Below are 17,405 nucleotides of genomic sequence, written 5' to 3'. Positions count from 1 at the left end.
AGTATGCCAATGATCATTTGAAAGATGAACCAAGTTATTGGGAGAAGGTTTTGTGGTCAGACGAGACCAAAATTGAACTTTTTGGCCTCAACTCCACCCGCCATGTGTGGAGGAAGAAAAATGCTGCCTATGACCCCAAGAACACTGTGCCCACCGTCAAGCATGGAGGTGGAAGCATAATGTTTTGGGGGTGTTTCTCTGCCAAGGGTACAGGGCTACTTCACCGCATCACTGGGAAGATGGATGGAGCCATGTACCGCACAATCCTGAGGGACAACCTCCTCCCCTCTGCCAGGGATCTGAAAATGGGCCGTGGTTGGGTCTTCCAACATGATAACGACCCTAAACATACAGCAAAGGCAACAAAGGATTGGCTCAAGAAAAATCACATTAAGGTCATGGAGTGGCCCAGCCAGTCGCCAGACCTCAATCCGATCGAAAATCTATGGAGGGAGCTGAAGGTCAGAGTTGCCAAGCGACAGCCCACCAACCTTCATGATTTAGAGAGGATCTGCAAAGAAGAGTGGGCCAAAATTCCCCCTGGTGTGTGTGCTAAACTTGTGGTTAACTACAACAAACGTCTCACCGCTGTGCTTGCAAACAAAGGCTTTGCCACTAAGTATTGAGTGTGTTTGGCAAGAGGGATCAAATACTTATTTTCCTCATTGAAATACAAATTAATTAAAATATATTCTTTAAAATTATATTCTGGATTTTTGTCTTGATATTCTGTCTCTCCATGTTAGAATATATCTACCATTAAAAGTGCAGAAGGATAGTGTCTTTATTAGTGGGCAAACAAAGAAAATCAGCAAGGGATCAAATACTTCTTGGACTCACTGTATATGGCAGTCGACCTAAATGGATTTACATGGCACCAAGATTGGCCTCTTGCAAGAAACACATTTCAGTAATGTCCAGGGGACTTTTGACACTTGCTTATCAAGTCCAGAAACTTTGAGAGAAAGAAACTGTGTTCGAACAACACTTGTGTAATTCTGAAGAAATGACTAATGCAAGTATGTTACCATAATATTAGAAACAGGCAACAAGAGGTAGGACATCTAGCCATTTCCACACAATTACAACCAGAGAATAACTTCATGCTTTCGATCAGATGGAACTAAAGGTATATGTCCTTTACCCTTCAAAAGTGCATCCACTTTCACAAGTTTGGAGACCAGCGCCACTTAGTAAAACTAACTCAAGTATTTGAGACTGAGAACTAAAATGCCCCTGCAAACACAGTCAAGTCGGAAAATGACAGTAATTATTAATGGTCAAGATTAACTGAAGAAACAACCTCATGGACCGGTTGAGGCTTTTATGGAGATTTCATGGTCAAAATAATGACAAATTGTGATTTAAAAAATGTCAGGAAAAATCTAGCACCTACAATTATGCCTTTTTGTGCTTTAAAATCACTGTAGGACAACAGTATACTTAAGATTTGTAATCTTTCTTGGCTAGCAGGTATAACTGAAAGTCTTACAAAGTTCATCCAATTGCCTGATATAATAAAAATATAGTATTCTGTTGGCTAATACTGCTACAACGGATACAGGGTTTTGCACTATGCACACTATTAAAAGCACCCAGCTTAAAATGACTACAATACATATATTCTAAATTCATATTTCATATACACAAACATCACTAAAATCTCTTGGTTATAAATGCATAGTTAGGAAAAAAAAGAAGAGTTAAAATGTTCCAACTCTAAACTACTATAAGTTTAAAACTCAAATATTATATGGGGAAGTAACCAGTACAGCTAATAACCAGCACAGACCATCACACCTTATGGGTAGCTTTAGAAGGCAAATCAAATGTTGCATTATAACAGTATACAGGAGATGCATACAATATACTGTGGCTCATATTGAATTATGAGTGGGTGCTCAATTGTCCATGTTCCCTATATCTCATTAAACAATGCAACAAAAACTGAAAACCATTTGCCTACTCGCCAAACCCTGTGGCACTATAAAGCTCCTGAAAAGACCTCCAAAATCAAGGGAGAGGGGAGGAAGAAGGGGAAAGAAATCATTATAGTAAAGGCTCTTGCTTAATCACTGACATTTGGGCAAAAAATTAAGGTGCATAACACATTCAGACGGAATTTTCACCTCCATCATGACTTTGAAACTCTTTCCCTCGACAACTCATGGGACCTCTCGACAGTTAAGGCCATGGTTTTTTGAGTCATCAGCATGTGTGGATGCGGTGTGCTGAAGAATGGCAGTATGCAGCCCAGTGTCAACAAAATATTCTTCAACCTTGGCCCTTTACCGAACCACACAGTACATACAAGGCTTTTAAAAGCACCGATTTGACCCATTACACTGCAAAGTGAGAGATTCTCTCTGGCACAATCAAACACACTGAAGTAATCATGCATTAGTACTTTTAAGGGGTGGTAAAATCCTTAAATGTACAACCTAACACTGGACTGACTCATGAATCAACACACCCATAACCTGAGGCAATGCTTCAGACTAGTCTCACCACAGCCAATATATCACTTCAGCAGTAAATGGAGAAATGCCTTTGATCTAAATGATTAGCGTATGAGGACATTAGTATTTCTCTTTATAGTCTACATGTATGCTCAGTCTTTAAATGAGAATGGGGGAAAAGAAGTCATACACACGTAGAGAGAGAGAGAGAAAGAGAGAGAAAGAGAGAGAGAGAGAGAGAGAGATAAGGTAATATTAAAAAAGGACTCTGAACTGATCAGAACAGATTCCTTATTGACAAACTTGGCTCACAAATAGGGAGGGTGTCACCAACAGGAGCCTGTCCTGCAGGAACCATGATATCCTATTTAGACCCAAACAGCTGATTGTCATAACACTCTTATCATGGTGAGGGAATGGCAATAGATGTCAAGCTAATAAGATTTCTATTGTCCCGCTGAATTTGCAGTCCTTATTAAACATTCTGAAGAACAGTCATTTTCAAAACCTCACTCAGTTGTTACTAGAGGACAAATATGATAGACTGTTCTGGACTAACAAAAAAAAAAAAAAAAAAAAAAAGGACAACACTGAGATGTGTGTTAGTACATATAAATGAAATATAAAACACAATAAGTACTTGTGTCCTGACATTGTGCCCCTTTAGTCAGTGCACTTCAATAACAATACAGTTGTAGAGAGTGCAACTGAACAAACCAACCCCGAAACATGATCTGTTCCTTGATCCTTTCTGTCAACCTAACGCTGTATCGAGTTCATTGACTACTACTTTAGAATCTCTACAATCTGGCTTGGCATAGTAGTAATAATAATAATAATAATAATAATAATAGAACCTTTCCGAGACAAAATCCAAACTGTCAGTGCAGTAAGGGTTGTGAAGTTGATTGAGCTGATTATCTACGTAAACAGGTCAACTCCTAGCTTACAATATAAACATATATAACAGGAGATGCACAACATACCCTCAACTCTTCCTTAAAAATAAAAAGGGAGGAAAAAATTCTCACGGCTCTAATAAATACATGGAAGAAAATATAAACCTTGAAAATATTTGGAATTGGAGGATTTGGATATCTAAAATGATCAGGGAATTTCTTCTCCTTTTGAGGAAACCCACAAGAAGAAAGTGGCACATTTAACATACACATACAGGATGTTTCAGGATACGGGACTCAACTCTAGCTGGACTCAGGCAAAGTACATGGTACGCAGTGTGTCCTGGTGGATCTGCACAGCTTTGGCCAGGGCCTGATGGTCTCTGCCATTACTCTGCCCTGACGTGTGACTGCCTTCAGCGCTGCAAAGGCACAAGAGAAAGCACACATACAAAGCTTTTGTTTTATGTTATCTTTAAAAGACAATCTGGCCTCTGTCAAAGTGGCAAATATCCCCATGCATGCCCATTTCCCCCCACTTTTAACAGATATATCCCACCCCTTGACAGATAACCCTGTACGTGAGGAAAATCTATGTTTTCCACTTCATCTGTCATTAGGTGTTAATGATTTGGCTGATCAAGGTATAATAATCATTATATATGCAATTTTAGTGATCCAAAGTACAAGCGCTAGTTAGGTTTGGCACAAGGGTAATATAGGAGCTGCAAAACTAATTTCCCCTCAATTAATAAAACGTTATTCTAACTGTTGTTTGTTCTCCTGTGTTTCTGATCTTATACTTCTGTACATTATGCGTGAGGATCTGAAACCAATTAGCGTTACACTGAAAAATTAAAGTTTAGACAACATTCTGGACAAAAAAGAAAAATGTAACTGCATTTGAGAAAATGTCATTTTCACATCAACCACTCATGCTATTTATGCTATTAGACCTTTGGCAGGCATACCTGTCATGCTCCTTGTCTACTAGATGGTATCGGGCACGGAAAGCCACTAGGTGGGCGTAGTAGGCCGGTGCAGGGATGGATACAGAGCGAGTGCAGCGCACATATGTGTGGCAAAGCTGGTAGGTTAGCACCTGTAGCTCATCCGAGGTGAAATGGTTGTCATCCCACAACACATGATAGTGAGATGGTCTGCTAGTCCCCTATGGAGTGAAGTCAAACATCATAAAATTTCCTTGATGAGTAAAATTATTTCCTTAAAACATTCACACTAACCAATCAAGAGGCTGTGGTACCTCAACCTGCAGCAGATTAGTCAAAGCATGTTTTTTTTGTTACAGTAAGTATAAAATGTGTTTATTACAAATACTCTCTACATTTAATAATTGTAGTACCTGAATGCCAGCATGACTGCAAAGATAAAAGTCAAATTCTGATGGATGAGTGATTTTTGTGTCAACTGTGGTGCCAGCAGGGATGTTCCCACTTTTCCCAACCTAGAACAAAGAGATCCAAACATCTCGAATAAAATAACACACAATTTTAAGTAACCAGTGATCTGTAACATGGTTTAGTAAAATTGTAAATAACCAACCCTTTCATTCCTGTCCATACAAAAAAGTCTGGTATGGTGCCTTTTCTGGACCACAACAAAAGTGATGCCTGGCTGGTAGTCTTTCTCAAGTTTGATACAGGCCTCACGGATTGCCAGTAACTCATGTTGCAGAACCTACATAAAAGCAAGAAAAAACATAACACACAGCTGCACACAAGCAAATGTGTTTCATAAAAAATGACAACCGTATCTAAACAGCTATATGCCAATAGTTTACCTGATTAAACTGGCCTTCTGAAATCCCATCTCTGTAGTAGATGATACGTGTGGGTTTAAAGCGAGTGGACTTGTAAAACTGGATCAACAGCTCTCTGACCATTGTAGCCAGGTCTTGAATAATATCCTGTCGATGCTGCTGAACCCGCACTGTGGCACAGTATCGGCTGGGGTGAGCATCCATACTACCGACCACCTAAACCAGACATTCAGCAACAATTAGTGTTAAAGTTGCGCTCTGCAGTTTGTTAGACAAACATATTAGCAAAACTGTCACATGAAACTGTACATCAGACGTTTCCTGGTTTGTGAATCATGCTAAAACATGCCCTCCCTTACAGTCCCTGTTAGTGTACTACATCTGCTAACTACCAAAGTATATAGTAAGTATTGTCCAGTACAGTGAAATATAATTTGACTTACTGCAGCAATGGAGGGCTTCTTTCCATCACCTGCTGGAGGATGGGTCACATCTGCACCCAGAAAAATGACTGGCTGCTGAAACACCAAGGGCCTGGACAGCAAACATCAAACATCAGAGTTTGCGCATTTACGAAGACTACTACAAATTGCCTTCAACACACTAAAAAAAAAAAAAAAAAAAAAAACTCCTCAGTAAGTATTCCAATTTAAACATCTGCTTCATTATTTATCATAAAATAGAAGTATCCTTACCTTCCCTGGGGAAGTAGAATGTTGTTGACGCCACCCAACTTAACGTTAATCTTCAGGCAGAGGTTGGAGAGGGTCTGAGGAGTGGTTTTCTGGACATTCTTTACTTGGACACATTGTGTGGCCATTCCCAAAACAGTGTCCCCGACTCTCTTCACCTCCGCTATGAGATATTCACATTAAAATGAGTACAAAGTGGAAATAGTAACAAATACTACAGTGACATCCCAAGACGTGCAAATAAGATAGCAGCGTATTAACACAAAGGGTAGACTCACTTACCATATACAGGAGTCTTCCCTGGCAGGATGACCACAACCAACTGCAGACCTTGGTAGGTGTATTTCAGGTGCTTGAACATGGGTTCCACACTGTCAGCTCCCTGGGCATATTTGCAAAAGCAGGGTTGGCCTTGAATGGGCATTCCTGCGTCACGTGAAATCTTGCGCAGCTGGTCTGTAAATGCTCTACAGATACACAAACAGACAATGACAGGGTTTGATGGTGCTAATAAAAATATACAGCAATCATCTTAGGTTTCAGATTTTCTACTTAAAGAAAATGATTTGAAACAGACAGTTGTCAGTACAAAAACACCACAAGAGAGATCATGCACTTACTTCAGCAGCAGTTCTGTGCATTGTCTCTGAGGAGCAAAGCAGGCGATGGCCCACACTTTGATCTCTATGCCAGTATGAAACTGCTTGTTTCTCATGTCCCACACACCTTGAATTGGGGTAGCTATCGCCTTATTCTGAGAAAAGATGACCAAATCACCAAGATCAGTACATATGCCCACACAGTTTGATACTTTTATACATCATTAGAGCACATCTACATAAATGAATGCAACAAAACCGGTCTCTTACTCTTCCTCCATAGAGAATCGATGGTGCCTGGAGGACACGGCCATTCACCTCAGTCATCTCATCTCTCACCATCACTCCAAATTCACGTACATAAGGATCAGTATTAAAGTTGGCACTTCTCATCTATAACACACAAAAAGTTACAAAAGCGAAGGTGACCAGTACATTGGTCAATTCTTGAGGCAGTGAGTGAGCAAAAAGGTTCACTGACCAATTTGCTGATTTCATCCTGCCGGTCAGGTGCTGACCGGGCTGTAGCACGAATCATGGTGGAAGTCTGATTGTCTGTAAGTTTCTTGATGCAGCGCTGTCCAGCCACTATGTTACAAACCTGTGAAAAAGATAAGATTACAAATCACAACCAATAAATATACAGAACTAAGTGTTTTTAGTTTTAAGGCGAGACATGTCTTTTACTAACCTCAAGAGGAAGATAGGTATGTTTCTGCTCCTGGCCAACCTGTAAACATGGGAGATGAGGATACCGAAGTACCAGTTTGTATTTGTCTTTGAAGTACTGGGCCACAGTGCATTCAATGGTCTGTCCATTCTCTTGTTGTAAGGGAAACCTACAAGGCAAAGTAAATACATTCAAGTTAAGAGTAAATATTTAAACCTAAAATTAACACTTTTACATTTTTCCTAAAATGTGGTGTAACCTCCGTAGGCATAACAACTGAATGAGAAATAAAGGACATAGCAATGCTAGACAGGAATTCACAACTAGGTAGAAACAAACAAAACTGTAAATACACTGTTTCCCCACTTTACTACACAGTTTTGCATTTTCACTGCACCCAAATTCTCATTAACTCATTAATTAGGAGCTTTGGGAAATAAATTAGGTGTGCTACATCAAGTACCATACATAACAGTGTTCAACATTTGGTAACCTAGAGCTGTTTTCACATATAAACTCCAGTTACCCTTTCACATGCAGCATATTTTCAGAGATTTTCAATGTCAGACATGTTCTCACTATAGTGAGATGCGCGCACCATGATCGTCTGGACTCAGACTTTGTACTAGATTGGTAGAATAAAGTCCAGCTAATGTCTGAATCAGTTGTACCGAACATGTGTCATACATACAGATCCTACGGGTGATGTCTGGAAATGTTTTGGGTTACCGCACATGTCTGAAAGGAGTCTAGGACTGTTATCAGGGTAAATGCAAATGCATAAACATTCATTTAAAAGCCAGAGGTTGCATGATAAAAATATATTACGTTTGGTGGCTGGCTGGTCTCCTGGTTACATTACAAACTCTGTACTTCCTTTTCATCTGTCCACAGTGCGTGATCTCTACCTTCAGACCTGTGGAGGGGGACATATTAGAATGTCAGATGATGCTAATTCTAATATTCACATTAAGAAGAAAATCTAAAGAAAATTAATCACCTTTTATTTCCTTGGTAAACTTTACTCTCTGGGAATCTGTAAGGGGTTTCTGTTGTTCTTCAATGCTTTTGAAATCCAAAACCTCACACATGAACTCAATCACTGGTTGTGCTTTGTAGAATGCAGTGGCAGACACTGACAAAACCAAAAAATATATAAATAACATTCAGACATTAAGCCTATTTAACAGCCCAAACCATGAAGGAGTCGTGAAATCAAACAGACTTGATGCACACCATCAATGTTGAGCATCATTTTCCAAAGGGATGGTCGAACAGACTGGTGGAAGCCAAACCAGACTTCCCTCCCTCCACCAAGAGGGTTGGAGCAGCCCTCTGAAGGTGTGAAGAATGAGCGGCCAACAGGTGTATACCTGGGGGAGAAAACAAGTAACAATTGTCTCAAGCCATATGGGATAAGCGGTTTTGCATCCTTTTCCTGGATCACCAGTTACAGAATGAAGAGATTTGTGCATGAACAAGCAGTGCCCTCTTGTGGTGATGCTTACAAAATGAATTTATTGCAATTAAACATATTTTTAAATGACTAAAATCTTAATGTAATAAGTAACATTATGTAACACCAAGACTCTTTAAAGTCTGATCATGGAGCAAAAACAAGTGTAAGAAAACCAGTCAACTGACCTCATGGAGGGCAAATGTCTCATGACCACATCTAGAGCCTGAATGGTCTCAAAAGGAATGCTTGGCAGTCGTCCAGACAGGGCTTCATGAAGAGCTTGCAGGCTAACACAGGACACCCACTTTATGGCCACTTTAAAGCTTCTGTCCTTTCCTTCTCCAGGGATAGTCACCTCCAGCTCCACCTACCCCAGCATTACACATGACAAGAATCATCACCAAGAATCATCTGCATTTTATAACTATATAGTTATACATATTTGATAGAGCGTTTAGATTGCTGTGCAAATTCTCAGATTCCACATCTTTCACACCAAATGCCACCCACCTTGTCTCTCCCTATGGGTAAGGGCATAGCTGTGTACAAGTTTTTCCTCCCGTCATACACAGGTTTTCGATCACCAAAGATCTGCGTTTTAAAGTGCTGTACCATGTGCTCGACAATTTCACTGGAAGACAAAACAAAACAGGCTTCAGGTACACATTCCTTTTCAATCGCCACTGTTTAATCTAGAAGCTTCAAGTTCCCAAAAAACGTGAGACATACCGGTTAACCCGCCGTGGGCATTTCTCGGGTTTAATGTCGATATCATAATGGTACATCTCCAGTTTTGGGATTTCCATCTCAAAGAAGTTGGCCTGCAGTTTGATTGTCCTGCCCATGGTGCCAAAATCTGGCCGCTGAGGTGGTTTAAACACATACTCCTGTGATGGAGGAGATGGAGGAGCTGTTGGGATAAACACACAAGCACACAAAATTAAATGAGTTGTGCATTCTCAAACACACTTTCTGGATGAACTTGTGACTTGAAGTCAATTTATAATCTGGCCACTCAAAGACTAGAAGTCTTTTTGCTATTTGGTATTACATCTTCATTAAACAGAATGAAATTAAACATTACTTTAGTGTATATTTACAATGTTAATGGCTTTTTCAACAAAAACCTGATAATGATGACAGATGAATAAGGCTGCTGGGCTGACACAATAATAGTCAGTAGTGTACAACAGTCCAAATCAATATTTGAATACTTAAAACTGTGTGGAATTTAAAGCTTTCAGACATTCTGACCAAAGATATTATTAAAACAGTCATTGAAAAACTGTTCATTGAAAAACAAAGTAACACCTTTTTCTTAGTAACTTTTTGCATTAAAATGCTATTAATGTTATATAAAACATGCTGAGGTTATGTTGAGTATTTCCTATCAACAACCACTTTAACATAAAGATTACGTAAAGATTTAGGAACAAAATGTCAATACCACAGTTACATATCATACACACACATACACAAACACACATCTACCGCTTTTTTGTGTGTGTGTGTGTGTGTGTGTGTGTGTGTGTGTGTGTATACGTCTACAGCTTTCAAAGTATTGAGATACCGGTTCATTTATTGTTTGTTTGTTTTTTTAAATCAAGGGTTTATCCTGCTTTTGTATAGGGAGCATTGCTGTGAGGATTTGATTGTATTTGAGGAGTTCATAATGACATTGGATAATCACCACCCCACCTCAACCCAAATGTCACAACTCTTGAATGGATGGAGCACAGTTCCTGGAGCAGTTCCTACTGCTGTACAGCTCAATGTTGGAGGGCTTTATTGCCCTCTAGTCCTCACCTGGCATTAGGCAATAGGTTCATGTTTATGTGATCCAGAGAGTCCTATTCTATTGACAATACATCTCAAAAGGGACTAGAGAAGCAATGGGTGCAGGTTTAAGTAGCTGGATGCATTAATCAGAAGGGGTGTCTACAAAATCATAATGAACGGATAAGTAGTGATGGTCCGTTGTTTCTTTTTTCTTTAAAGCAACCATTTGAGATGGACAAAGTTTTGTTTTAAACAGACATACCAAAACTAAATGATTTAGGATACACTGCCTAAATTGTGCCGTACTGTTTTACAAACGTAGAAAATACAGATCTCAAATCTTGGTGTTGAGCTGATGCTCAGTATTACTCATACCTAAATGAAAATTTAATTCATGCCACAAGCATGAACATCTTCTATATGCAGCAAAAAAAGACGTACATTTGGTAGTACTGGGTGAAACAACTGAAATCAGCCTGCACAATGAGCCTTTGAGTCATGGTTGCTTACCAGAATCTACTGACCGCGAAGAGGTAAGGCCCTCACACATCCCAGCAACTACCAAAAACAAAATTGCATTTTTATATCAGACCCTCAGCCACAATGGTGATGCTGTGGAGTCACACACACACACACAAGACATTAAACAGACTTGTGATCAGCAGCCGATACACAGAACATTCCTGCAAAATGATTTCATGAGACAAAGTCATGGCACCCTTACCTAGTCTAAGTCTAAAGAGTTTGGTTTAATAGCCTGGCTAACAAGTCTAGGTCTGTTTGCCCCAGACTTCTCTGACGTTCATTAAGCACAAGGACATGCTTTAGCTGCTAGATTCACAACCAGTCTCGACCAAGCTTATCAAAACCAAAAATGTGTCATTTCACAAAAGATAGGAGAGACCAGGTCCCATCCCGATCTGTGCTGCAGGCCCTCTCAACCCTTTATCAACAAGACCACACCAGCAACTGCCCCACCTACACAACAGCACTGGTCTTGTTCCCAACAGGCAATGCAGGCAGACGTTTGTAGATAGTTTGAATGGGTTTCTCACTTTCACAGGTTAGGTCTAAGGTCTAAGTCTAGACTTAAAACTTTTAAAAGGTGAAATATCCAAAAAAACATCCAAAAAACTACCCTGTGCATCCCTCACATGTTGAGAACTTACTAACAAATCTTTACGATCTCAAACTGACCAAATGACTTATGAGACAAGTCATGTTTATACTGACAGTGTGCACCAGTTGGATTAAGTAGAAATTATTGGTAGGTTTATGTGTACATCTGGGATGCACTAGTGAGGTTCTTACATGTTAAGAGACAACTTAACATGACCTGTGGTGTAACTCCCACCAACTCCACAGGGCTGATCAGCTAACACGGCTCACTGACTGGAGCTAATACCCCTTACAGATCCCTATACCCCTTTCGGTTCACTAGACTGTAAAGTGCATATAGCTAGCTAGCTAAATTGGCAGTGAAAATTAACTTAATTAGACCGATAGACTAAACTGCAATTTGCAATTTAGTCGACCAACTAGCTTTAACTGGCCATCGAAACAGTTTAGTGCTGGCTATTATCTAGCTACCTCAGTGGTCTGCCTATCCAAACTTGAGATAACGCAGCTAGCTAGATGTGTAGCTAGCTAGATAGCTAGTGCAGACGACAAACGACATCCCTGCGACGTTATCTAACTAATACACACTAGCTATATTACAACTTTAATTCAAGTTATCTAGCTGTGTTAACATCCCACAACTGTGTTAAGCTAACAGGTCGCTGTTGGACAGCGGCTAAAGAAGCTTAAGCAACAAGCTAGCTATAGCTAACCTGGTTAGCCGACTGGCTAACAATAACAGAGCACGGCCTGCTAATCAGGCGGATTTACCCTCCACAAACAGCCAGATTAATCCATTTAGTTATCCTAGTTAGCTGCTAACAATGTCCACAAGCCAGCTAATACATCTTCTGAATACACTGCCACGGAAAGGTGGTGTTTACTGACAGCAGATACGGTCCCGAGGCGAGCAGGCTGAGGTTTAATTCAGTAGCTTAGCTGACGATACTCACCACCAGCTGCTCCACTCGGATACATTTTAGCTAGTTGTTGTGCTTTTAGGCGGACCTCGCTCCTCGCACCGCGATTACTTTTGCCTTTCAAACGCGGTGAGGTGCATACGAGACCGGGGGAGTTAAACAGCCGTGCTGAATCGCTAGCTTATGTTTGTTTTCGGTGGGAAAAACAGGGTTTTACGCGAGTGGTGGGCTGAAGTAGCTCCGCGGGTCCCGCTGCCTCCGTCCCTCCTCCTCCTCCCCCATCACCACCACAACAGCAGCACCAACCATCCGCCTGCCCGCCGCTCCGGGATCTCACAGCCAGCCAATACCGCTCCCGGAGCGCTTACTAAGACTCTGGATACAGCAAGACAGTGAAATAAGCTTTTAAATGTTAAAATAAGAATTTTATAAAAACTCAAAACCACCTAAATGTAATAAAAACAAGTGTTGAGCGCAGCCGTGCGTCATTTCCGGTGTTTTGAAGTTATTGAAATGGACAGTGAGCACAAAGGTTTTGGGACTTTTAACCCTTTAAAGCCTGAACCCTCAAATCACTCTCAGATAATTCTTTATAATTTAAGATTTTATTTGACCTTCTGCCAAATTGTTTAAAATATGAAATTAAATAGCACTGTCCACATACGACTTTAATTTTGTATCATATTTGATACATCCGGAATTTGTTCCTCACTGCATTTTTTTTTAAAACAACCTAAAACACAAAAACCCTCATACTTTGAGCTGCCTTTGACATTTCACTAAAATAATTTCTTGATAACTTAGAAATCTGTGTGTAGAAATTCTCACAGCACGAAGCAGAAAGCATGTATCTGTTTTTATTTTCTCATTTATGTAATTCATTCTTCTTATTTATTTAATTAATTATGCATAATAGTCATTATTTATATACGACTCCATCCTTAATAAAGGTAATTAGTTATTTAATTATCACACTGATGTCCCAGAATTCTCAAATATAAATTTGTAGCAAATATATCTAATATGCTTTTAAAGGATTGGTAATGCTTCTCATTACTCTACTCTACTCTACATTATTTCTACACACTCAATTCCTTTCGATGTTGGAGGTTATTTTTTTTACATCGCGTTCGTATTAAATATTTACTGTAAATAAAATAACTCAACACAGCTCAATACACCTCTCCACCACACGGTGGCGCCACTTCACCGTTAGTAAATCAGTGTGTACTTGCTTGGCGCCTGAATTAGCAACGTGACTGTGTTTATTGTACTTTTTTAATAAATGTAGTGTTAATAGCGAGCAGTCTGTACTGAAATGGTTCAGATGGGTTGATATTATTTGGATTTACAGACTAAGATCAGGCAAAGCCCGTAACAACGGCACTCACAGATAACACACAGTCACACAGTTCTTAGTTAAGGGTAAATATACTAATACGGTGTAAAGGCAACAGGGCTTCAGAGCCTGCAAATATATGAACAATGTTTTTAATGTTTTACAACATGTGGCTGTATTACATGAAAAACTCACGTGGCCACACTACAAGCCATTGTTGGAAAGTATTGGGTTCATATTTCAAACAATAATTTTAAAAGTTTAAAATAATAATAATTAATAATAATAATAATTAATAAAAACATGCCATCTCCAGCTTCTTTACTTCACTGTTTGTAAACCTGCTGTAAAGTTGCTCTCGTAAGGCCGCAGTGTTTTGCTCAGTGCGTTAGGGAGTAGCTGTAGTGCGCGCCGTGGCCAATGGAGCTGGATCCTCCCTGCAGTGCGTAACGGCGCCCTTCACGATTTAACCAAGTGTTTGCTGCAGGGCTTCCAGCAGTCTTCAGGAGCAGAGCGAGCACACACCATGCGAGTGTGAACTTCAGAGACCTGCACAGAGCTACAGCCGCCTACTGCACACACATACACACACATACTCACGAACACAAACCATGACTGGAGTATTCGACAGGAGGATTCCCGGTACGAAGGCTGCAGATTTCCAGAACGCGTTTCAGCTCTCCGCCATGCATCACCCGCCTCAGGAGTCTCCCACCCTGCCCGAGTCCACGGCCACGGACGCGGGCTACTACAGCCCCGCCGGAGCACATCACGGCTATTGCTCCCCAAACTCGGGCTCTTACGGGAAACCTCTCAACAGCTACCCGTACCAGTACCACGGAGTCAGTGGATCCGCGGGAAATTACTCTGCCAAATCTTACCCTGACTACGGCTCTTACGGCACTTCAGCTTACCATCAGTATGGGACATACAGCAGAGTGCAGTCACAGCCGAGCCCGCAAGGTAAATATTATTACCATTATTATTATTATTGTTATTATTATTATTATTATTATTATTGGCAAATATTCTCATTTCTATTATAATGAGATTAACGTCTCATTAAAAGTGTTTTATCTTCAGAATGATACTATTATTGTTGCTGTTGTAGTTTATTTGTTGTTAGTGTCTCTTGTATTATCAGGTTGTTATTATTCTGGCTGGATATTTGGTTTTTTTAAAGAAAGAAAGCTTTGAAAGAAGTCTTTTATGTGTGTCCAGGCTTTGCTAAATGATCTGAAACGTCTGAAATAGATTCAGATGTTCAAGGCCAGGCAGTCTGGACCACTAATCCTACAGATAGCAGCAGTAACCCGGGTTTTTAAAGGATACACGCGTATAAAGAAGCACATGGAAAAGACTATGAACTGGAAAGCGGTCACGCAGCGCGCGTTGCTCGCGGTTAAACGCGCTCCCGGTTTAGTCCAGTTGAGTCGCGTTCTTATCAGAACAGATCAGTTAAGAAACGTTGTGTTCTCCACTTCTCCTCATCACTTCTTTCCTCTTCTCTGTATTAGAGAAAGAACCGGTGGAGCCTGAGGTGAGGATGGTGAACGGCAAACCGAAGAAAGTGCGAAAGCCCCGGACCATTTACTCCAGTTTCCAGCTCGCCGCGCTGCAGAGGCGCTTCCAGAACACCCAGTATCTGGCGCTGCCCGAGAGAGCCGAGCTGGCCGCTTCTCTGGGCCTCACCCAGACACAGGCACGGACACTTACTCTGTTACTACAGCTCATAATAGATATCTAGACATTATTATTATTATTATTATTATTATTATTTGTACTCTTATTAAAACTCGGTATTGTTGTATTTATTTGTCATTATTATTATTATTATTATTATTATTAATAGACCTGTAGCTATTTTAGCTGTATATTGTTATTGTCATCAGTATCATTAGGTTATCGTTCATTGAATATTTTACTGTTACTAGTGCTATAGTAACACTTAATTGCTAGTAGTTATTAGTATACCAATACGTAATAACAGAGTAATAACTATATATATATATATATAGATATATAGGCTTATTTATATAATGCGTATAGATATGTATGTCTAGGTAGCCTAATAGAAACAAATATAAAACTTAAATAAATTATAAAATTATAAAAATGTTATAATTAAATATTGTATATATATATATATATATATATATATATATATATATATATATATATATATATATATATATATATATATATATATAATCAGTATATAAGAACACAAGTATATATTTTTTTACTATTTGTATTGAGTATATATAAAACAATTTTATAGCACTATATTGCAGTATGTGTGTATATATATATATATATATATATATATATATATAGTTATTATTATTATGTTGTTATTATTCAGTATATAGCAGTATAATAAATCAGTGCATACGTATGCAAGTATATATATTATACTACCATTATTCAGTTTATAGCAGTATATTATAGCAATACATAATCATTTAGTTATATGTTATATAATATTTTATTCAGTTTATAGCAGTGTATTATAGCAGTATATAAAAATTCGGGTACATAATATACTAGTTTTATTCAGTTTATAGCATTATATTATAGCAGTATATAACAATATAAGTATGTGTAATCTAATATACTTGTTCCACTCAGTATATTAAGCATAATGACGTACATATGCTGAATAGCACTACTACTAACATAAACGCATGATGTAGCCTCTTAAATGTTGCATGTCTTAATGCTCCTATTCGTCTTGTTTCTGATATTCTGATATTCTGATATTCATCTCTGCTGCTGCTCCTCTTTTCTCATGCGTCTCTTTTTTCCTCCGCAGGTTAAAATCTGGTTCCAGAACAAAAGGTCGAAGCTGAAGAAGATCATGAAGACAGGAGAACTGCCCCCGGAGCACAGCCCCAGCTCCAGCGACCCCATGGCGTGTAACTCCCCCCAGTCTCCAGCAGTGTGGGACTCGCAGGCCCCCCCCAGACCCCCCCACCAGCCCCAAAACTCCACGTTTCTGGAAACCCCCCCGTCCTGGTACCCCCCTTCTGTCACAGTGAATTCTCACCTGCAGCCTCCCAACTCGTTACAGCACCCACTGGCTCTCGGATCAGGAACGTTGTACTGAAACTCATCTAACATCAACTTTGTTGTATCGGACTGATGTTACTCTTCTTTTTTTTCTGAAGAATATGCAAATGTATTTGATTTGACAGTCATAGAAAAAAAAACAGCAAGCCGTGTATAATGTGTAAATGTGTGCATGTAATTTATTGCATTTGGAAGACTTATTAAATGTTTTACATGGACGATGGACCCCCAAACACTCTCACTGGTGCCTTGAATTTTAAACCTCAACGCTTGTGCATCCCTGGATGTGCCATCATTAAGAGCAACGTGAAATAAATGTAGGCATTGCGTGTTTTTCTGTATATGTACAGGTTTATGTACTGTTTTTTTATACACACCATTCAGCAGTGAGTCACTGTTGTGTCGCCCAGATGAGTGGGTGCAGCAGCATCGTACAGTGGACACGTTTATTGCTGCGTTATTTAGAAACGGAGGCGCTCGCTCCGGACAGAGCGGTGCCGAGAACTGAAGCACGAGACGGAGAGCTGCTGATCTGGTGATATTTTGGTCTGTGCCTGGCTTATTACAGGGCTGTAAATGTTGTTATGTGGAGACTAAATGAATAATAGCCACTAAAAG

At 39.6% G+C, this 17,405-nt stretch overlaps 2 protein-coding genes across 3 annotated transcripts; one reads left to right on the top strand and one right to left on the bottom strand.

Annotated features, from left to right (window-relative positions):
• Positions 1 to 3,008: 3,008 nt before the first annotated feature.
• Positions 3,009 to 12,622, bottom strand: ago2 (argonaute RISC catalytic component 2). 2 transcript variants are annotated; one of them, XM_072676127.1, is made up of 20 exons: positions 12,410 to 12,622; positions 10,848 to 10,895; positions 9,288 to 9,468; positions 9,069 to 9,189; positions 8,744 to 8,925; positions 8,336 to 8,472; positions 8,100 to 8,234; positions 7,928 to 8,015; positions 7,121 to 7,268; positions 6,911 to 7,030; positions 6,700 to 6,822; positions 6,451 to 6,584; positions 6,113 to 6,297; positions 5,834 to 5,993; positions 5,582 to 5,672; positions 5,160 to 5,354; positions 4,922 to 5,056; positions 4,722 to 4,823; positions 4,330 to 4,529; positions 3,009 to 3,780 (listed from the first exon to the last, which is right to left on the bottom strand). In XM_072676127.1, the coding sequence occupies exons 1-20, from the start codon at positions 12,432 to 12,434 to the stop codon at positions 3,672 to 3,674; spliced, it is 2,619 nt and encodes an 872-aa protein (XP_072532228.1). In that variant the 5' UTR covers positions 12,435 to 12,622; the 3' UTR covers positions 3,009 to 3,671. The 2 variants fall into 2 exon arrangements, with proteins under 2 accessions (XP_072532228.1, XP_072532229.1); XM_072676128.1 differs by lacking the exon at positions 10,848 to 10,895.
• A 1,593-nt stretch (positions 12,623 to 14,215) lies between these two features.
• dlx5a (distal-less homeobox 5a) lies at positions 14,216 to 17,405 on the top strand. The gene is made up of 3 exons (XM_072674847.1): positions 14,216 to 14,678; positions 15,233 to 15,417; positions 16,531 to 17,405. Exons 1-3 carry the CDS (start codon positions 14,327 to 14,329, stop codon positions 16,822 to 16,824), a joined length of 831 nt encoding a protein of 276 aa, XP_072530948.1. The 5' UTR covers positions 14,216 to 14,326; the 3' UTR covers positions 16,825 to 17,405.

The sequence above is a fragment of the Salminus brasiliensis genome, chromosome 3 (assembly GCF_030463535.1).
Source record: "Salminus brasiliensis chromosome 3, fSalBra1.hap2, whole genome shotgun sequence".
Lineage (NCBI taxonomy): Eukaryota > Metazoa > Chordata > Actinopteri > Characiformes > Bryconidae > Salminus > Salminus brasiliensis.
This window is presented reverse-complemented; position numbering and strand designations above follow the sequence as displayed.

Excerpts from the sequence above, each read along its gene's own strand:
- ago2 (XM_072676127.1), bottom strand. The coding sequence starts at position 12,434 with ATGTATCCGAGTGGAGCAGCTGGTG. Across the intron at positions 8,016-8,099 it reads GTTTACCAAGGAAATAAAAG|GTCTGAAGGTAGAGATCACG; the intron begins GTGATTAATTTT and ends CCCCCTCCACAG. Across the intron at positions 6,585-6,699 it reads CGATTCTCTATGGAGGAAGA|AATAAGGCGATAGCTACCCC; the intron begins GTAAGAGACCGG and ends ATCTTTTCTCAG.
- dlx5a (XM_072674847.1), top strand. The coding sequence starts at position 14,327 with ATGACTGGAGTATTCGACAGGAGGATTCCCGGTACGAAGGCTGCAGAT. Across the intron at positions 14,679-15,232 it reads GTCACAGCCGAGCCCGCAAG|AGAAAGAACCGGTGGAGCCT; the intron begins GTAAATATTATT and ends TCTCTGTATTAG. Across the intron at positions 15,418-16,530 it reads TGGGCCTCACCCAGACACAG|GTTAAAATCTGGTTCCAGAA; the intron begins GCACGGACACTT and ends TTTCCTCCGCAG.